The 21,977-nt window shown below is 43.6% G+C and overlaps 1 protein-coding gene across 2 annotated transcripts in view; it reads left to right on the forward strand.

The window, feature by feature from the left end:
• Positions 1-21,977, forward strand: part of hmcn2 (hemicentin 2) — a 103,290-nt gene that overhangs the window by 64,127 nt on the left and 17,186 nt on the right. For both annotated transcript variants that reach the window (XM_037536256.1, XM_037536257.1), the window contains exons 44-63: positions 4,122-4,246; positions 4,336-4,513; positions 6,179-6,276; positions 6,376-6,654; positions 8,856-9,049; positions 10,597-10,678; positions 10,765-10,895; positions 11,839-11,980; positions 13,586-13,730; positions 13,811-13,938; positions 14,155-14,305; positions 14,525-14,646; positions 15,495-15,659; positions 15,754-15,861; positions 16,665-16,799; positions 19,929-20,063; positions 20,155-20,424; positions 20,651-20,841; positions 20,942-21,155; positions 21,305-21,439. In XM_037536256.1, the coding sequence (XP_037392153.1) occupies positions 4,122-4,246; positions 4,336-4,513; positions 6,179-6,276; positions 6,376-6,654; positions 8,856-9,049; positions 10,597-10,678; positions 10,765-10,895; positions 11,839-11,980; positions 13,586-13,730; positions 13,811-13,938; positions 14,155-14,305; positions 14,525-14,646; positions 15,495-15,659; positions 15,754-15,861; positions 16,665-16,799; positions 19,929-20,063; positions 20,155-20,424; positions 20,651-20,841; positions 20,942-21,155; positions 21,305-21,439 (3,128 nt within the window). The remainder of the gene's footprint in view (positions 1-4,121; positions 4,247-4,335; positions 4,514-6,178; positions 6,277-6,375; positions 6,655-8,855; positions 9,050-10,596; positions 10,679-10,764; positions 10,896-11,838; positions 11,981-13,585; positions 13,731-13,810; positions 13,939-14,154; positions 14,306-14,524; positions 14,647-15,494; positions 15,660-15,753; positions 15,862-16,664; positions 16,800-19,928; positions 20,064-20,154; positions 20,425-20,650; positions 20,842-20,941; positions 21,156-21,304; positions 21,440-21,977) is intronic.

Genomic DNA, 21,977 nt, shown 5'->3' on the forward strand with positions numbered 1-21,977 from the left:
GCCCCTCTCAAGGAGATTGGACCCAGAGCCCAAGCTGTGTGTTGAGGTGAGCCCGACTATATCTAGCCGGTATCTCTCAACCTCGCGCACCAACTCAGGCTCTTTCCCCGCCAGTGAGGTAACGTTCCAAGTTCCAAAAGCCAGTTTCAGCAACCGAGGATCAGAACGCCAAGGCCCACGCCTTCGGACACTGCCCGATCCACAATGCAACGAACCCCAACTACTGCCCCTCCCATCGTTTGTGGGTCGATGGGAGGGGGGACTCATGTAACTCCTTCAGGCTGGGCCCGGCCGGGCACCATGAGTGAATGCCCGGCCACCAGACGCTCGCTGGTGAGCCCCTCCCCCAGGCCTGGCTCCAGGGTGGGGCCCCGGTGATCCCAATCCAGGCTGGGTACACACGTCCTTTTTCTTTATTTTCACACTTTGTCTGGCCAGTCACCTAGGACAGTTTGCCCTGGGAGACCCTACCAGGAGCTTTTGCTCCAGACAACATAGCTCCTAGGATCATTCAAGCATGCAAACCCCTCCACCACGATAAGGTGGTCATCCATGGAGAGTACTATAAAAAAAGGGTTTTTTTTACAGTTTCATAGTTGTTTTTTTTTTTACTATAAAACTAAACAACTATAAAACTGCACAACTATAGAACTGTAAACTGTAAAACTACACATATAAAACTGCACAACTATAAAACAGGCACAACTTTAAAACTGTAAACTGTATAACACTGCACAACTATAAAACTACACAAATATAAAAGTGTCAACTAGACAACTATAAAACTACACTACTATAAAACTACACACTATACAACTATAAAACTACCTGTAAAACTACAAAACTATAGAACTACACAACTGTAAAATTACACAACTATGTAACTACAGAACTACACAACTATAAAACTATGAAACTAGACAACTATAGAAGTACACAACTATACAACTCCAGTTATACTATAACTATATTATATTTATAGCTGTAAAGCTTTAAACCTTCACAACTATTAAACCATACATCTATAAAACTACACATCTATACAGCTATAAAGCTATAAAACTATACAACTATAAAACTACACAACTATACAAATATACAACTACAAAACTATTCACGAGTGTAAAACTACACCAACTGCAGACATGTTTGTGCTTCAGTGTTGAACGAATGGTATTGATGTTTGTTGTCTGTTGTGTTGTGTTGATGTTTTTGTTGTCTGTTGTGTTGATGTTTGCATTGTCTGTGTTGTGTTGGTATTTGCTTTGTCTGTTGTGATCTGTTGATGTATGTATTGTCTGTTGTGTTGATGTTTGCTTTGTCTGTTGTGATATGTTGATGTTTGTGTTGATGTTTTTGTTGTCTGTTGATGTTTGCATTGTCTGTGTTGTGCTGATGTTTGTTGTCTGTGTTAATGTTTGCATTGTCTGTTGTGTTGATGTATGTATTGTCTTGTGTTGTGTTGATGTTTGCTTTGTCTGTTGTGATGCCAACACAAAGGAGGCATATAGGTCATCACCCCTCCCTCCCCTGGGAAGATTTGATCACAACCTGGTTCATCTCCTGCCTGTGTACAAACCTCTTGTACAGAGGGAACCAGCAGTCACCCGCACAGTAAAGAAATGGTCTGAGGAATCTGAAGAGGCTCTGAAGGACTGTTTCAGCACAACGGTGTGGGAAGTGCTGTGTGATCATGAGGAGGAGGACATAGACAGCCTCACACACTGCGTAACGGACTATGAGAACTTCTGCGTGTAGAACACTGTACCCACCAAGACTGTACGGTGTTTCTCTAACAGCAAGCCGTGGATTAACCCTGACATAAAGGCTCTTCTGAAGGAGAAAAAGAGGGCCTTTAGATTAAGGGATAAGGAGGAGCTGAAAGCTGTGCAGAAGGAGCTGAGGAGGAAGATCCGGGAGGGGAAAGCTACAGGAGGAAGATGGAGGAACAGCTACAGCAGAATAATGTCAGCGGAGTCTGGAAAGGCCTTAAAGCAATCTCTGGCCACAAGAAGCCCGACTCTCAGGAGGTAGGGGACCAAAAGTGGGTGAACAATCTCAATCTGTTTTTCAACAGGTTTGATCACTCACCCACCCCTCCCACTACACAGACATCTCTGCTGAAACCCTCCTGTCTGGCACTTCCAACATGCTGCTCTACCCCCTCTCTCACAACCACCTCCAGCACAACAACTTTCAGCTCACACCCACCCCCACCGGTTCTTCTGCTGGTTGTCGTAACACCCACACATTTCAACACTCAGCAACCCCCCTGCTCCAGTCTGACTTTCACAATGGCCCAGGTGAGAAATGAGCTCAGGAAGATCAAGGCGAGGAAGGCTCCAGGGCCGGATGGCATCAGTGCCAAGCTCCTCAAGTCCTGCGCAGATCAGCTGTGTGGGATAGTGAAGCACATTTTTAACACAAGCCTGAAGCTGGGGAGAGTACCATGACTGTGGAAAACATCTTGTGTGGTGCCATTGCCAAAAACACAACACCCAAAGGACCTCAGCAGCTACAGGCCAGTGGCACTGACGTCAAACCTGATGAAGACACTGGAGAGGCTGGTCCTTAGACAACTCCGCCCTATGGTGAGCTCATCTATGGACCCACTTCAGTTTGCCTACCAACCTGGCATCGGGGTGGATGACGCCATCATCTACCTGCTGCATGGAGCTCTTTCTCACCTGTAGAAACCTTGATTTCTCCAGTGCTTTCAACACCATACAGCCTGGGTTCCTGAAGGACAAGCTGGAACAGGCAGGGGTGGGCCATCACCTAACACACTACATCCTGGACTACCTCACCAACTGTGCACAGTATGTGACTGTGTGTCCGACATGGTGGTCTGTAACACAGGGGTCCCACAGGGAACGGTGTTAGCACCGTTCCTCTTCACCCTGTACACTGCAGACTTCATGTACAACTCACCAAACTGCCACCTACAGAAGTTCTCTGATGACTCAGCGATCGTCGGCCGCATCACAAATGAGGACGACGGAGAGAACAGAGAACTGATTCAGGACTTTGTGGACTGGTGTCTGCGGAATCACCTACAGATCAATGCAGGGAAGACCAAAGAACTGGTGGTGGATTTCCGCAGGCGCACACATCCCCCTCCAGCAGTGAACATCCAGGGAACGGACATTGAAAGAGTGGACTCCTATAAGTACCTGGGTATGCACCTTAACTGTAAACTGGACTGGTCAGACAACACAGCTGCACTTTACAGGAAGGGACAGAGCAGACTCTACCTGCTCAGGAGGTCATTTGGAGTGCAGGGGGCGCTCCTGAGGACCTTTTTTGACGCAGTGGTGGCATCAGCCACCCTCTATGGAGTGATCTGCTGGGGCGGCAGCATCTCCACTGCAGACAGGAAGAAACTGGACAAACTGGTCAGGAGGGCTGGCTCGGTCCTAGGGACTCCTCTAGACCCATTGCAGGCGGTGGGAGAAAGGAGGATGCTGAACAAGCCAGCATACATGCTGGAGAATGACTCCCACCCCATGCGTGAGACTCTGGTAGCACTGGGCAGTTCCTTCAGTGACCGGCTCCTTCACCCCAAGGAGCGCTATCGCAGGTCCTTCCTTCCTGCTGCTGTGAGACTGTACAACCAGCACTGCTCCCAGTAGACCACACACACACACACATACACACACACATACATACACACACACACACACACACACACTGTGCAATATTTTATTATTATCCTTATTTTCCTGTAAATAGTCTCGAGATTTAGCTTTAATTTTTATTATTTATAATGTTGATAAGGTTTATACTGTTTCCCGTTTCTATTACTGAGTGCCTTACTCCTGTTACTCTGCTGCTGCTGTAATACTGTGAATTTCCCTGCTGTGGGACTAATAAAGGATGATCTTATCTTATCTTTTCTCTTATCTTATGTGTTGATGTTTGTGTTGTCTGTTGTGTAATTGTGTGTTGTTGTGTTGTGTTGATGTTTGTTGTGTTGTGTTGTGTTGATGTCTGTTGTGTTGTGTTGATGTTTGTTGTGTTGTTTGTGTTGTCTGTTATGTTGTGTTGATGTCTGTGTTGTCTGTTGTGTTGTGTGTTGACTGCAGTTAAAATGCGCTGATGTAACTGACCATGTGTTACAGCGTCTCTCCGGACGGCCACAGTCTAACCGTCCGAAACCTGCGAGCGGACGACTCCGGAACGTTCTCCTGTTTGGCCGTCAGTCCTGCTGGTCAGGACAGCCGGATCTACACTGTGTTTGTTCTGGGTGAGCTGGAGCTCAGGCTTCACTACTGCAATTATTATTAGTGTTGACATGTTGATACAGTGTGTGTGTGTTTGTGTGTGTGTGTGTAGTGCCCCCTGCTATACTTGGTGACGGTGATGTCCAGATTGAACCAGTAGAGGGCAGTGTGGTCACACTGGAATGCAAGGTCACAGGAACTCCGCCCCCACAAGTCAGCTGGTTCAGAGATGGCCAACCCCTGCTGCTGACCCCACGGACACACCTACTGCCCACACACACTGTGCTCAGGTCAGACACACACATTTAAAATACTTGAATTACATTAGAATCTAAAAGAAAATCATGACTGAATGTGAGTGCTAAGCGTGTAAGTGTTGGTCCTGCCATCATGTCTCTCTTGGGTGTCAGATTAAATTCACTAAATGTACCATATAAAAAAAAATCTCAACAAGTCTGTGGGCCAGAAACGCGTTTAATTTTATCGTTAAGTTAGGGTTATGATACGACCTGAACTCTCTTTAAACTGCGTTTATTCAAAATAAGAAAAAGTCCCCAGCCTTTTAAACCTGCCTACACGCTTCGTCTGTTTTTATAGCGTTTATAGTTTTTATAGCGTTTATAGTTTTTATAGCATTTATAGTGTTTATAGTGTTTATAGTTTTTATAGCATTTATACTGTTTAGTGTTTATAGTTTTTATAGTGTTTATACTGTGTAGTGTTTATAGTTTTTATAGCGTTTATAGTTTTTATAGCATTTATAGTGTTTATAGTGTTTATAGTTTTTATAGCATTTATACTGTTTAGTGTTTATAGTTTTTATAGTGTTTATAGTTTTTATAGCATTTATAGTGTTCATAGTTTTTATAGTTTTTATAGCGTTTATACTGTTTAGTGTTTATAGTTTTTATAGTGTTTATAGCGTTTATAGTTTTAATAGTTTTTATAGCGTTTAGTGTTTATAGTTTTTATAGTGTTTATACTGTTTAGTGTTTAAAGTTTTTATAGTGTTTATAGTTTTTATAGTGTTTATAGCGTTTATAGTTTTAATAGTTTTTATAGCGTTTAGTGTTTATAGTTTTTATAGTGTTTATAGTTTTTATATGTTTATACTGTTTAGTGTTTATAGTTTTTATAGTGTTTATAGTTTTTATAGCGTTTATACTGTTTAGTGTTTATAGTTTTTATAGTGTTTACAGTTTTTATAGCATTTAGTTTTTATAGTGTTTATATGTTTTATAGCATTTATACTGTTTATAGATTTGATAGCGTTTATACTGTTTAGTGTTTATAGTTTTATAGTGTTTATAGTTTTTATAGAACTTATAATGTTTAGTGTTTATAGCGTTTATAGTGTTTATAGTTTTTATAGCACTTATAATGTTTAGTGTTTATAGCGTTTATAGTTTTTATAGCGTTTATAGTGTTTATAGTTTTTATAGCACTTATAATGTTTAGTGTTTATAGCTTTTATAGATTTTATAGTGTTTGTAGTTTTTATAGCGCTTATAGTGTTTATAGATTTGATAGCATTTATACTGTTTAGTGTTTATCGTTTTTACACCGTTTATACTGTTTAGTGTTTATAGTTTTTATAGCATTTATAGCTTTTATAGCGTTTATATTGTTTATAGTTTTTATAGTTTTTATAGTGTTTATAGTTTTTATAGTGTTTATAGTTTTTATAGTGTTTATAGTGTTTATAGTGTTTATAGCGTTAATAATTTTTATAGTGTTTATAGTTTTTATAGCGTTTATACTGTTTAGTGTTTATAGTTTTTATAGCGTTTATAGTTTTTATAGTGTTTATACTGTTTTTTGTTTATAGTTTTTATAAGATCAGAAATTGGGTACAAATAAACTCTCTGCATGTTGGAATACTTTGCGCATTGTTGTTTTTGTCAGTGTGTGTGTGCCAAGATCTTTAACTCCTGTGTGTGTGTGTGGGTGTGTAGGATCTCCCGTGTCTCTCTCTCCGACTCTGGGCTGTATGTGTGTGTTGCACAGAGCAGAGCTGGTACTGCAGAGCGGAGATTTCAACTCCAGGTTCCAGGTATTGGAAGAAATAGTACACACACTATTGTTGTTTTTCGCTTAAATAATAACCTGCTCTTATATAATGTGAGGTTTCTTGGTTCCTGTGCCCCCTCAGCACCCCCCACTGTGGATCGGACGGAGCCCACTGAGCAGGTCAGTGTGATTTTGGGCTCAGTGGTCACTCTGAGCTGTGAAGCCCACGGAGTGCCTCCCCCCACACTGACCTGGCTAAAGGATGGTCGGCCACTTTTGTTCAATCACAACCAGCTGCCAGACGGCCAGGAAACACACTTCCAGCTGCCGGCCGTGAGTCGCTCGGACTCTGGCCTTTACAGCTGCCTGGCCAGCAACCCAGCGGGCAGCACCACCAAAGCCTTCAACCTCACTGTGCTAGGTAACAGCAGACCCTCACAGAGGGTGAGCATCACCAGGAGAAAAGAGACTTGGTGCTGTTTCTGTTACCGTTTATATTCTTAGATTTATGTTTACATTTGTTCATTTAGCAGGTGCTTTTATTACAAAAACGTTCAGGTGCAGATGTTGAAGAACTGACCAATACACTAATCAGCATATTGCTGGCCATCTAGGTTCTTACTAACTGCAGGGTTTGAGTGAAGGATGGATGGTGAAGGAATTAGCACTAAATTGGTGTTTCGTTTTTTCAGGTTTTAGATGAGACTTTGACCACAAAGAGAGATCAGAACAGTGGCCTGAGCAGGAAGAAAAATTGTATACTAGGGGGTCATCAGGGCGACACACACACACACACACACACACACACACACACACACACACACACACACACACCCACCTCTTCTATGCCGCTTGTCCTTCTAGGTCGCAGGGGGACCTGGAGTCTATCCCAGCAGTCATTGGGTGGAAGTCAGGAAACACCCTTTACAGGTCACCAGTCTATCACAAGGCAGACAGACCGACATATACATTTGTCAGGGTGGCCCATATGGCAAAAATATATGGACATGTGTTTTTATGTATTTGAAATAGATTTCGGAATATTTCACCATATTAACCAAATATATTTAAACTGTGAGGTGAAATATGAACTCAGACAGAAAGAACTGTGTGAATGTTTATCAGCTCCATCTGAAAGTGGAGGAACATCTCCAGAATCCTGTCTGATGCTCTTCACTGTCTGATTCCTTTAGAAATGAGTTTATCACCTCCATCTGAAAGTGCAGGAACATCTCCAGAATCAAGCCCGATGCCCTTCATTGTCTGATTCCTTTAGAAATGAGTTTATCACCTCCATCTGAAAGTGCAGGAACATCTCCAGAATCCTGTCTGATGCTCTTCACTGTCTGATTCCTTTAGAAATGAGTTTATCACCTCCATCTGAAAGTGCAGGAACATCTCCAGAATCAAGCCCGATGCCCTTCATTGTCTGATTCCTTTAGAAATGAGTTTATCAGCTCCATCTGAAAGTGGAGGATCATCTCCAGAATCCTGTCTGATGCTCTTCACTGTCTGATTTCTTTAGAAATGAGTTTATCAGCTCCATCTGAAAGTGGAGGATCATCTCCAGAATCCTGTCTGATGCTCTTCACTGTCTGATTTCTTTAGAAATGAGTTTATCAGCTCCATCTGAAAGTGGTGGATCATCTCCAGAATCCTGTCTGATGCTCTTCACTGTCTGATTTCTTTAGAAATGAATTTATCAGCTCCATCTGAAAGTGGAGGATCATCTCCAGAATCCTGTCTGATGCTCTTCACTGTCTGATTTCTTTAGAAATGAGTTCATCAGCTCCATCTGAAAGTGGAGGAACATCTCCAGAATCAAGCCTGATGCACTTCATTGTCTGATTCCTTTAGAAATGAATTTGTGTTCCAGTCTTTTCATCTTAAATCTGATCTAATGGTCCTTTAGCAGGACAGAAGCGAGGGCTGTAGGTATTGATATATCTTTTTTGTGAACAGTCTGGTTTTCTTGACCAAAATAACAAGCCTGCACTTAAATAAAATTGTCCAAGTCAGAAAGATCAATTACTTATTACCCCAAACTGTTCAGGCCTGTTTGACCTGCAACTGTTTATCTTTGAATTAATAAATCTCCTCTTTGCTGCAGTCGATATTCATTCTTCCATTTTTCTCAGCACTGCTTGGCATTTTTCCAACAGGTTTGACTGTATCAGAGGGGATATGAAAAAGAATATGGGTTGAAGGTGCTTTAAGGTTCCTTGTCACAGAGAAAAAAGTCAAAGATCTGACGAAATGTGGAGGAGATGATAACAGAAAAACTGATGTGTTGAGTGTCGTGTGGTAACTGTGTGTTTGGCTGAACTTGAATTCTTCATGAAGACTGAACATTTTCTACACCAGCGATTCTCAGTCCTGGTCTTTGGAGAAACCCTGTCCTGTGTTTTGCTCACATTGAATTCAGCTCCTCAGCTGAAGTGGGTGAGTAAAAGCAGGGAACCCTAAAATGTATCACACAGGGGTTCTCCAGGACCAGCCCTGGGAAACTCTGAGATAGAGATGATCTTAAAATCATTCACTTTTTCCTTTTGATGATGAGGTCTTTTAATAAATGTTCCCTTTTGATCGTGTAATTTATTTAACAAGGATGTTTTTAATCAGAGCCTCCTAGACTGGTGGGCACACTGGGGACAGAGCAGAAGCTGGTGGCAGTAGATGGCGTTCTGGAGCTGGAATGCATTGCTGAAGGCATCCCACCCCCCACTCTGAGCTGGCTGAAGGATGGACGCCCCCTGGAGGACAGTACTGCTTTGGTGGAGCGAAATGGACAGCTTCTCAAAATCAACAAAGCGCAGGTCCTTTCATTTAGAAGTTATTGATTATTTTAAACAACAAACATCACCTTTTATTTTCTACAACAGGGGTGTCCAAACCTTTCAAAGAGGACCAGATACCATGTCAAAAGAGCTCACGGTCGTACTATTCACTAATGATTCAAAGTATTACATTGTCAAAATATCGGCGCAATCAGAGCTTTCTGTGAACTGACTTGTTTCCTATCACTGTGTAAGAGAGGCGCGAGGTTTACTCTTGGATTTTTCATTCAGATCCATTTGGATCGACAGTCAGTTGTAACAAATTATTTGTTTATGAGTAACAATACATATGTATAAATTATTCAGTATTAATCTTATGTTCAAGAATTTACGTGTTGCATCTTTGCGGCACTGTAAATGAGAAATTATAATCTTTCGGTTTTGTTAGATGATTTTCTTTCCAAATCAAAGAAACACAGTGACTTCGTTCAGAAATCACTTTATTAAACATTATAAACAGCTGTTATTTTTCCACATTCAAGAGTTAATATTTACTAAACTGCTGAATCTGCACTGAAGTTTGAAATCTTACCAAAATCTGTGGCTCTCAGTGTGAGTTTGTGTTTTATGGCTGCAGACTGGCCTCAGTAAATGAAGCTGTAGGCCAGTCAAAGAAGAAGGGCTTGTAAACTTTAGCTAACTTTGTTACCATATTGTGGCCCATTACACTCTGATTTCACAGCACAGCTGCCACCATCAGGTGGAAGGAAGAACTGCAGCGTACTGGCTGCCAGTAGTTGTTATATTATATATTAGGGGGAAGGAGCATGGCGGAAACCCTTCCTTCTTTCAATCTAATGCCCTATACATTCACATCCTCACCTTCTGTTCTTGTGACAAAGTGTTCACATCCCCACCGCACCCCCATCTCCTCCCCGTTCCTCAGTCCTGCATCACTCCATCTACAGTTATGAGGGGGTCCAGCCTTCTAGCTACAGACAGAAGCTGCCCAGAGCTCAGGCTCCCAGAGTTCTCCCCCTCCCTCAATCAGTCTCCCCTCATACTACCACCTTCTGGGACAGTTGTGGGCTGGAGGTCAGGGAACCAGCCCTGTGACCGGAAGGTGGCCGGTTCGATCCCCTCGGCTGACAGTCCATGACTGAAGTGTCCTTGAGCAAGACACCTAACCCCCAACTGCTCCCCGGGTACTGTGGATAGGGCTGCCCACTGCCCCCTGGTGTGTGTGTTCACTAGTGTGCATGTCTGTGTGTGTTTCACTGCACAGACGGGTTAAATGCAGAGGTCTGATCTCACAGTGTGCAAACACAGAGACAGATGGTTGTAAATTCTTCTTCTTCTTCTTCTTGCACCATGTTGAAGGCGTGGTCTGAACTCACAAACACTCTGTGAAACAGAAACAGGCCGACTGAAATCTGTTTAGCATTGGGGCTGCACTTTGGACACATCTGCTCAACTGTGTCTGTGTGTGTGTGTATCTTTGTGTCTGTGTGTGTATCTTTGTGTGTGTGTGTATCTTTGTGTCTGTGTGTGTGTGTGTGTGTGTGTATTGTCCCTGGTTTTCTCAGGTTGAGGATGCAGGTGTGTACACCTGTTTGGCCAGTAGTCCGGCTGGTGAGGATGGACGAAGCCACTGGGTGCGCATCCAGCGTAAGTGTGCGGTTAATTCACGTTTCCTAGCTTCTGCCTTTTGTTCCGACGTCTGTTCCATAACTCCACCTCTTTTCTTTCCTCAGTTCCGCCCACGCTTCTTGGCTCGAGTGACATCAGAACTGTGCCAGTTAGAGGTCAGGTGACCCTGCGGTGTCAGACAGATGGTGACCCCTCAACAGAAATTGAGTGGTACAAAGACGATGTTGAGCTGCAGGTACGTATCTGCTGAACGCACTGCTTTAGGTCACTTTCATGCTTGAGTGCTGCACAGATACATTGAGGCCTCCTGCTATCCCCAGATTTACTAACATCATTATTCTTGATCATTATGACCCCAGCAGTTTAAACCCTGAGTAGTGTGAAATTTCAGTGGTTCTTGCACTACCAAAGGTAGGTTATGTTAGGTTAGGTTGCCGGTGGGCGGCTCGGTGGCGCAGTGGGTAGCACTGTTGCCTCACAGTGAGCACAGCGTGGGTTCGATCCCCACGCGGGTCCTTATTGTGTGGAGTTTGTTGCATGTTCTCCCCGTGTCTGTGAAAAAAGGGGCAGTCGTGGGCTGGAGGTTCGGGATCCAGCCTCGTGACCGGAAGGTTGCCAGTTCGATCCCCAGAGCCGACAGCACATGACTGAGGTGTCCTTGAGCAAGACACCTAACCCCCAACTGCTCCCCGGGCGCTGCGGATAGGGCTGCCCACCACTCTGGGCAAGTGTGCTCACTGCACCCTAGTGTGTATGTTCACTAGTGTGTATGTGGTGTTTCACTTCACAGATGGGTTAAATGTGGAGGTGAAATTTCCCTGTTGTGGGACTAATAAGGGTCACTTAATCTTAAAGCAGAGGCGTATAAAGTGACCTTAATGACACCTAAAACAGTCCAGTTGAGCCTAAAGGACACTAATGTGTACAAAATGTGTACAGGACATAGAACATTTATCATCATGTTAAGTTTATGTTTAGCCCGTTGTTGCCGTTAAATTAGGAAAAGTTAATGATCACTCATTTAAAAAATGGTCACTCGTTTATTCAGAAGCATTAAACAATGAACTGACCCCAAAGGCAATGGGAGGGTTAAAGGAATAGATTTAAATGTGTGCTTTGTTGAATATTTCTCTCTCTGTCTCTCTGTCTTACTCTGTTACTCTGTCGTTCTTTTTTAGTTTGGAAGCCGCTTTCAGAGCATTGCAGGCGGTCAGTATCTGGAGATTGAAGATGTCAGGCCGCAGGACAGTGGCCAGTACAGCTGTGTGGTGTCCAACATTGCTGGCAGCACCAGTCTTCAGTTTGTTGTGGAGGTTCTCTGTGAGTGTGCTTGAACAAAAATAGCTGGTGATAGAGAATCAAAGAGATGCTTACTCCTCTTTCTTTCGTTTGTTTCTCTCTTCCTTTCTCTCTCTCTCTCTCTCTCTCTCTCTCTCTCTCTCTCTCCCTAACCCCCCTCTCTGTCTGTCTCTCTCTCTCTCTCTCTCTCTCTCTCTCTCTCTCTCTCTCTCTCTCTCTCTCTCCCTAACCCCCCTCTCTGTCTGTCTCTCTCTCTGTCTGTCTCTCTCTCTCTCTCTCTCTCTCCCTAACCCCCCTCTCTGTCTGTCTCTCTCTCTCTCTTTTTCTCTCCCTCCCTCTCTCTCTCTCTCTTTCTCTCTCTCTCTTTCTCTCCTTTTCTCTCCCTCTCTCTCTCTCCCCTCTGTCTCTCTCACTCTCTCTCTTTCTCTCATTTTGTCTCCCTTTCCCTCTCTCTCTCCCCCTCTTCCCCCTCCCCCCCTCTCTCTCTCTCTCTTTCTGTCTCTCTTTCTCTCCTTTTCTCTCTCTCTCTCTCTCCACTCTGTCTCTCTCACTCTCTCTCTCTCTCTCTTTCTCTCCTTTTCTCTCCCTCTCTCTCTCCACTCTGTCTCTCTCACTCTCTCTCTCTCACTTTCTCTCATTTTCTCTCCCTTTCCCTCTCTCCCCCTCTTCCCCCCCTCCCCCCTCTCTCTCTTTCTCTCCTTTTCTCTCCCCCTCTCTCTCTCTCCCTCTCTCTGTCTCTCTCACTCTCTCTCCCCCTCTTTCCCCCTCTCTCTCTCTCTCACTCTCTCTCTCTCTCCCCCTCTTTCTCTCTCTTTCTCTCCTTTTCTCTCTCTCTTTCTCTCCTTTTCTCTCCCTCTCTCTCTCCACTCTGTCTCTCTCACTCTCTCTCTCTCACTTTCTCTCATTTTCTCTCCCTTTCCCTCTCTCTCTCCCCCTCTTCCCCCCTCCCCCCCTCTCTCTCTTTCTCTCCTTTTCTCTCCCCCTCTCTCTCTCTCCCCCTCTTTCCCCCCCCCTCTCTCTCTCTCTCTCTCTCTCTCTGTCTCTCTCACTCTCTCTCTCTCCCCCTCCCCCCTCTCTCTCTGTCTCTCTCACTCTCTCTCTCTCTCTCTCTCTCTCTCTCTCTCTCCCTCTCTCTCTCTCTCTCTCTCTCTCTCTCTCTCTCCCACTCCCCCACACACTCTCTCTCTCTCTCCTTTTCTCTCCCCCTCTCTCTCTCTCTCTCTGTCTCTCTCACTCTCTCTCTCTCCCCCTCTTTCCCTCTCTCTCTCTGTCTCTCTCACTGTCTCTCTCTCTCCCTCTCTCTCTCTCTCTCTGTCTCTCTCTCTCTCTCTCCCCCTCTTCCCCCCCCTCTCTCTCCTTTTCTCTCCCCCTCTCTCTCTCTCTCTCTCTCTCTCTGTCTCTCTCACTCTCTCTCTCTCCCCCTCTTTCCCTCTCTCTCTCTCTCTCTCTCTCTCTCTCTCTCTCCCCCTCTTTCCCTCTCTCTCTCTCTCTCTCTCACTCTCTCTCTCCCCCCCCTCTCTCTCTCCTCCTGTGTGTGTGTATTAGTGTATTGGCAATAACAGAGCGTCCAAATCTGATCAGCATATGTCATTTAAACATGAGTGAAGCATGGCTGTCCTCTTACAGTGCCGCCAGTCATCCGAGAGGGCGGCTCATTGATCACAGCGCATGTCAGTCAGAACGTGGTTCTGCCGTGTGAGGTGGAAGGACAGACTGCCCCGGCAGTGCTGTGGAGGAAAGATGGAGGTCCAGTTCCTGTCAGCAATGGCAGGTGAGTTTGAAACATAGTGTCTTATTTTTTGTAAAGTACTTTGGGGTTAAAAGGAGTCAGAACCCCTTTCCCTAACGCAGGTTCAGCGAGCTGCCAGAGGGGTCACTGCAGATCCAGTCGGTGCAGCTGGTTGATGCTGGCCGTTATTACTGCAGCGTTTCCAGCCCGGCGGGCTCAGCTCAGCGCAGCATGGAACTCAGAGTCTACGGTACCATTCGCTCCACATCCACTCTGTTTCCCCTCTAGTCTGCCTTCCTTATGGCTGATTCCTGAAGAGCCTGTAAATCATGTTCTGAGTGTTGTCTGCATTTATTTTCTCAAAGTGTGTGTAAGAGAACCGGATTTCACTTTACTGCATGATTATCATTTTGTAGTTGAAGATGCAGCAACATCCTTTATTAACACATCTGCTCTGTTCTTACAGTTGGGCCCACAATCGGTCCTGGCCCCTTGAACCTAACCCTGACCACAGGTTTGAGAGCAGTGTTAAGTTGTGAGAACACAGGTATACCTGCTCCACAGGTGACCTGGAAGAGAAATGGATCCCCCATCAACATCCAGTCTGGAGCTTACAGGTGACCCACCATCACAAACTACAGGAGGGTCAGAGTTAAACAGATCATGATTTGTGACGCATGACTGCGATGATTGTTTTCCACTCCAGCAATGTTTAAAATGAACTGCTGCATCTCACAATAATAATAATAATAATAATAATAATAATAATAATAATTCACTGCTGGACTGCCAGTCATGTTGTGTAAACATGGTTTTGTGTTATTTCCTTCATAAAGGTTAATGTCCTCAGGGTCTCTGGTAATCATCTCTCCGTCTCATGAGGATGAGGGTTATTTTGAGTGTATAGTGACCAATGAGGTTGGAGAAGAACGAAGGATCATAGAGGTCATTCTACAAGGTACGCACACCTGGAGGCCTTAACAGTGGAGCATCAGTACATTCTTGCACCTCAGCCATTAATTTAATAACTGCCACACTATTTAAGGTGGAACATGAAAATTTGAATGGGAAGCTTCGTCAGGAAACACGGAAAAAAGCTTCTTCAAACATCTGAACTTTAGAAACTCCTTTCCCAAAGCATATGGTAGCATTTTTACCGACATGTCGATTTGCGCAGGATTAATATAGCAAAGTTACTTACGGCTCGTTTTATGGAAAATGGAAGGTGCTATAATCTTTCCTGACGCAGGAGTGACGGCACATTCAGACTAAAGTCACTAAGAGATGCTGGTAATAATGACTTTACCCTCCTCAGCTACAGATAGTCCTGTCCAAACATGGCTTACAGGACACCAGTTCGCCACAGAATAATAATAAATACCAGAAGAAGTGGGAGGGGCCCAGTGTTAAATAGACTGGTGTGAAGGGATGCAGCAGTGAGAGCGTGTGAGAGGTCCACGTGTCAGCATCTGTTTCTCTGTGCGATATCGTGTAAATCTTGCTGCAGTCTCATGACGACTCTCTCATGAGTGTTTTATAATGGACTGGAATCTGGAATCTGTGCCGTTAATGTGTAAATATCTGCTCATTTTGAATTATAAATGATCTCCTGTCTCCACCTGTGCAGAAACACTAAAAGCATCAGCAGGATTGAATGTGTAACGTCTGATATCTGATGCTATATGATGTGTTGTGATTTATCATCATCATCATCATCATCATCATCATCATTATTATTATTATTATTATTATTATTATTATTATTAATCCATGATTGTTTACATTTATGATTTATTTCTTCCAAAGTTCCACCTTCCATTGAAGATGATGTCACCACTGTTACAGCCATTAAAATGTCCCCTGTGGTGCTGCCTTGTCACGCCACAGGAAGTCCAGAGCCAACCATCAGCTGGACCAAGAGTGGGGCACAGCTGGGCACTCGAGGGGGCAGTTACAGGATCCTGCCCACAGGTACCGGAGAGCTGGCCTTGTCCATTCGTAGTGTCTTCTCCTCTTTCCCATTGTTTCTGTGTTCTGTGTAAGAGACGGTGTGTTTACAACGTAGGTGTGCTGGAGGTTCTGTCTGCCAGCCTGAGCCACGCTGGGAGATACACCTGCACCGCCCGAAACCCGGTGGGAGTGGCCCACAAACACATCACCCTCGCTGTGCACGGTAAAGCACTACACCTCACCTCTGACCGCTGCTGTAGTGACTGATCACCTGCAGAGTTTATACTGAGCTGAGAACGTCTGCTGGACTCACTCCAGAAGCCCCTAAGACTCACTCAGTCATTTAAACGGTGTCTCTGACCCCCTCAGACGGTCTGGGACACTTTGTGTTTAACTTCTACTTTTTATTTCATTTTATCACGACTACTTTGTTGCCTTTTATTTGCTTCTTTCTTCCCAGTATTTTTCTTTCCCTTCATTTTATTTTATTTTATCTCAGTAATATAACTGTTTTTATTTATTTACTTTTAGTAGCTTTTTAAATTGTAGTTTGCCTAATTGTCCTTTTAGGTTATTTATTGGTTTATGTTCTTGGTTTAATTTTATTTTTCTCTTTCTAAATGAGATCTTAATTGCTTTCTTAATCCTTTTGCCATTTATCTTTGGTTTGTCTGTTAGATTGTTAATGTAGTTTTGTTCATTTCAGTTTAACTATTAAATTCTGTTTTAATTTTTTTTAATCCCGTTATTTTTTTTCTTTCTTTTTCAATGTTGTAAACGTTGAAAATGAGGACCATCCTCAATGTGTTTCTGAGTGACAAACGTTGATTTGATTGATTGATGGATTTGATTAATTGACTGACTGATTGGTTGATTGATTGATTGATTGATTGATTGGTTGATTGATTGATTGCCACTACTTGGATTAGATCTGCTGCCACATCAGCACTTTCAGAGCTTTTGTCTGATTGGTCTGCAGGAGACGACCGCTGACTCTTTGCATTGTCCTTTGTGTTGTTTCCTCAGAACCTCCTGAGATCAGGCCAATGGTGGATGAAGTGCAGGTAGTCCTTCATCAGGGGGCCGTTCTGCCCTGTGAAGTCCACGGCTTCCCCAGACCCACCGTCACCTGGCAGAGAGAGGGTGTTCCCATAGCAACAGGTGTGAATACGTGCTAAAGACAGTGGCTCCATAAGCAGTTAAAGCTTGCAGAGTTCCTAAGACACAGAGAGCGGTCAGTGTGTGTCCAGTCTACTGTGTTCAGTTCACTACAGTCTCTAAAACTCGCTCATTTTAAACTTTTAGTCTCTGACCACCTTCAGACAGCCTGGAACTGTTTCAGCTGAGTTTTACTTTTCCTTCTCCTTTTTATTTAACTTGATCATTTTGTTGATTTTATCTCACTATATTGTTGCGAATGCTTTATGACCCCATTTCCAAAAAAGTTGGGATGCTGTAAAAAATGTAAATAAAAAACAAAACTCAATAATGTGCAAATCATTTAAACTCTATATTTCATTGAAAATAATACAAAGACAACAAATCAAATGTTGAAACTGAGAAATTTGATTCTTTTTTAAAAAATATCTTTGCCAGTACACATGAGCATAGCAGCAGGTCCATGTGATGTATAGGGTCCTTTTTTTTTTGGTCAGTAATCTGTAGGTAGTCTGACCAGAGGAGGATGAGTCCCCCTTGTAGCCTGGTTCCTCCCAAGGTTTCTTCCTCAGATCTGACAGAGGTTTTTCTTGCCACCATCGACCATGGCTTGCTCACCTGGGGGTTTTACATTCTTGTTAAAACTTTCTCTTTACTGGAGTTCTGTGAAGCTGCTTTGTCTTTTCTGGAGTTCTGTGAAGCTGCTTTGTCTTTACTGGAATTCTGTGAAGCTGCTTTGTCTTTACTGGAATTCTGTGAAGCTGCTTTGTCTTTACTGGAATTCTGTGAAGCTGCTTTGTCTTTACTGGAGTTCTATGAAGCTGCTTTGTCTTTACTGGAATTCTGTGAAGCTGCTTTGTCTTTACTGGAGTTCTGTGAAGCTGCTTTGTCTTTACTGGAGTTCTGTGAAGCTGCTTTGTCTTTACTGGAATTCTGTGAAGCTGCTTTGTCTTTACTGGAGTTCTGTGAAGCTGCTTTGTCTTTACTGGAATTCTGTGAAGCTGCTTTGTCTTTACTGGAGTTCTATGAAGCTGCTTTGTCTTTACTGGAATTCTGTGAAGCTGCTTTGTCTTTACTGGAGTTCTGTGAAGCTGCTTTGTCTTTACTGCAATTCTGTGAAGCTGCTTTGTCTTTACTGGAATTCTGTGAAGCTGCTTTGTCTTTACTGGAGTTCTATGAAGCTGCTTTGTCTTTACTGGAATTCTGTGAAGCTGCTTTGTCTTTACTGGAGTTCTGTGAAGCTGCTTTGTCTTTACTGGAATTCTGTGAAGCTGCTTTGTCTTTACTGGAGTTCTGTGAAGCTGCTTTGTCTTTACTGGAATCCTGTGAAGCTGCTTTGTCTTTACTGGAGTTCTGTGAAGCTGCTTTGTCTTTACTGGAATTCTGTGAAGCTGCTTTGTCTTTACTGGAGTTCTGTGAAGCTGCTTTGTCTTTACTGGAATCCTGTGAAGCTGCTTTGTCTTTACTGGAATCCTGTGAAGCTGCTTTGTCTTTACTGGAATCCTGTGAAGCTGCTTTGTCTTTACTGGAGTTCTGTGAAACTGCTTTGTCTTTACTGGAGTTCTGTGAAGCTGCTTTGTCTTTACTGGAGTTCTGTGAAGCTGCTTTGTCTTTACTGGAGTTCTGTGAAGCTGTTTGTCTTTACTGGAGTTCTGTGAAGCTGCTTTGTCTTTACTGGAATTCTGTGAAGCTGCTTTGTCTTTACTGGAGCTCTGTGAAGCTGCTTTGTCTTTACTGGAGTTCTGTGAAGCTGTTTGTCTTTACTGGAGTTCTGTGAAGCTGCTTTGTCTTTACTGGAGTTCTGTGAAGCTGTTTGTCTTTACTGGAGTTCTATGAAGCTGCTTTGTCTTTACTGGAATTCTGTGAAGCTGCTTTGTCTTTACTGGAGTTCTGTGAAGCTGCTTTGTCTTTACTGGAGTTCTGTGGAGCTGCTTTGTCTTTACTGGAGTTCTGTGAAGCTGCTTTGTCTTTACTGGAATCCTGTGAAGCTGCTTTGTCTTTACTGGAATCCTGTGAAGCTGCTTTGTCTTTACTGGAATCCTGTGAAGCTGCTTTGTCTTTACTGGAGTTCTGTGAAACTGCTTTGTCTTTACTGGAGTTCTGTGAAGCTGCTTTGTCTTTACTGGAGTTCTGTGAAGCTGCTTTGTCTTTACTGGAGTTCTGTGAAGCTGTTTGTCTTTACTGGAGTTCTGTGAAGCTGCTTTGTCTTTACTGGAATTCTGTGAAGCTGCTTTGTCTTTACTGGAGCTCTGTGAAGCTGCTTTGTCTTTACTGGAGTTCTGTGAAGCTGCTTTGTCTTTACTGGAGTTCTGTGAAGCTGCTTTGTCTTTACTGGAGTTCTGTGAAGCTGTTTGTCTTTACTGGAGTTCTATGAAGCTGCTTTGTCTTTACTGGAATTCTGTGAAGCTGCTTTGTCTTTACTGGAGTTCTGTGAAGCTGCTTTGTCTTTACTGGAGTTCTGTGGAGCTGCTTTGTCTTTACTGGAGTTCTGTGGAGCTGCTTTGTCTTTACTGGAGTTCTGTGAAGCTGCTTTGTCTTTACTGGAGTTCTGTGAAGCTGCTTTGTCTTTACTGGAGTTCTGTGAAGCTGCTTTGTCTTTACTGGAATTCTGTGAAGCTGCTTTGTCTGTACTGGAGTAAAGTACTGCTGCCAATGAACCACCAGGTGTTTTTTTTTAGCTTTACACAACTTACCCAGCCTTTTGTTTCCCCGTCCCAACTTTTTTTTGGGACGTGTTGTTGACATCAAATTAAAGACAGCAAATATTTTTTTTTTTAAATAATAAAATTTCTTAGTTTCAACATTTGGTTTGTTGTCTTTGTACTATTTTCAATGAAATATGTTTTAAATGATTTGCACATCATTGCATTTTGTTTTTATTTTTGGGGGATTGTCTTTGATGTTAATTATTTACTTATTACTACATTTTCTTTTTAAGATTTTTAGTTTTCTTATTGCTCATTATCTTATTTGGTTCTTTAATTTTTTGGTTCTTTTATTTTTTTATGTGGATTTCCAGTGTTTTAGTTGATAAATTCCATTTTAGCCTTCAATTAATTTGCTACACTGTAATTGAGGGTCTCCGTCAGTGAACTTCTAAACTGAAAAGCAAGGTGGATTGATTCATTCCAGGTAACAGACTAGCAGTGCTGTCCAGCGGAGCTCTGAAATTCTCTCAGGTCACGCTGGGAGACGGTGGCACGTACCAGTGCCTGGCACAGAATGCAGTGGGTACAGCTGTTGGCAGAACACGTCTCGTCCTTCAAGGTTTCGTGCAGATTCCCCCTTTTAAACAGAGCAACATTCTGAGTGTTTAGCCTGATAGTGTAAAATGAGTAACTGTGTTATTACGCCACAGTGCCTCCGGTGCTCTCTGTGCCACGGCAAGAGTATGTGGCAGTGATTGGCCAGTCAGTCAATCTAGAGTGCGTGGCAGACGGGCAACCCAGGCCGGAGGTAGTGTGGCACAGAGGGCGACGGCCTGTGGTGGAAGGAACCCACTTGCAGCTCTTCTCTAATGGAACCTTATACATACCAGCTACGCAGCGCAGCGATGCCGGCCTCTACACGTGCTCAGCCAGGAACGCCGCGGGCAGAGCTAGCCAAGACGTCCGACTGTTTATACAGGGTGAGATGTACTCTCAGCACTGAACCTTTCACACACTGGATCTCACTGAGAATGAGTGACCCATCCGAAAAAAGGGATCTGATTACTGATGTCATTGTTTTGTTGATTTGTGCACCTAAAATAAATCTGGGTTAGTCTGCAGGGCTTAGAAGTGACTGTATGTTTCATTGCGCTTTTCCATTTTGCTCCTAATAATAACTGTTGTGATGATTTTCCTTTTTTAAAGTACCACCCATGATTCCTGGTGGTCAGTCTGAGATGTCGGTCATCCAGGGTTTCCAGGCACTGTTACCATGTGTGGCTCAGGGTCTGCCAGAGCCGAAGGTGCAGTGGAAGAGGGATGGTACAGCAATACCCGACCTGCCAGGCAAATTCACTGTGCTCCGGTCAGGAGAGTTGATCATCGAAAGGGCAGAGGTCAGCACTCCCACAATGAGTTTCTATATTCATGATTGATTGTGCGAAAGGAGGGTCTTTCGGTTCCTAAACTTCTTACATGACACCACCTCTTTTTTAGCCTGGAGATGCCGGTGTGTTCACATGTGTAGCCACCAACCCTGCAGGCTCTGCTCACCACAGTGTCCACCTGGCCGTCAACATGAGACCAGCCTTCAAGGAGTTACCAGGTGACATGACCCTGAATGTGGGTCAGAGTCTCACCTTGTCCTGTCACGCTCAGGGGACACCTTCGCCTACAGTAACATGGACAGTCAACAGCCACCCCTACACAGGTAGAGGCTGAACTGTGCTATTCGGCTCTGTCGTCTGCTTTTATGAAATATTGGGTTTTTAACAAGACAGTTTTTATTGTTGGCATAATTGATCATGAGCACATGAAATGACAGACTGATCTAATAACGCTCTGTGATGTTTGGGGAAGGTGCCACTGTGGACGAGTCTGGTAGGAGTTCTCTGCTGATTGAGAATGTAACAGTTAGTGATGCTGGCACCTACGTTTGTGCTGCGGAAAACACTGTTGGCACCGTTAAAGCTCTCTCGTTCGTCCGTGTCACAGGTAAGAGGTTTATACACAGTCATTTGATATGTGCCATCGATTATTGTAACTGTATTGTTTCAGAAATGTATTATCCAATCATACTCCTGTTTTGTCACAGTGTTAAATAGACATATACACTCATATATAGACACATACACTCTATTAGAAAGTCATTGAATTATTCAATCATAATAAAAAAAATCATACAGGCACAATTCAAGAGCTTCAGGTAATGTTCACCTAAGATATCTGAACAGGGAAAATGTGATCTAAGTGAGCTCACATGAGGTGGGAGCTGGTGCAAGATGTGGCGGTTTGAGTATTTCTGAAACTGAGATCTGAATGCCTGGTCTGATTAAGCTCGATTTCTGCAGAGATGTGCAGAAGGCAGTCAGAATTTCCTATTTGAGGGCCCATCATGCCAAGAAAATGTCCCTCAGACCATTACTCCACCACCAGCCTGAACTGCTGACACTAGGGAGGTTGGGTCCATGGATTCATGCTGTTTACATCAAATTCCGACTCTGCCTTCTGCATGTTGCTGCTGATCATGTGC

The sequence above is a fragment of the Pygocentrus nattereri genome, chromosome 29 (assembly GCF_015220715.1).
Source record: "Pygocentrus nattereri isolate fPygNat1 chromosome 29, fPygNat1.pri, whole genome shotgun sequence".
NCBI lineage: Eukaryota > Metazoa > Chordata > Actinopteri > Characiformes > Serrasalmidae > Pygocentrus > Pygocentrus nattereri.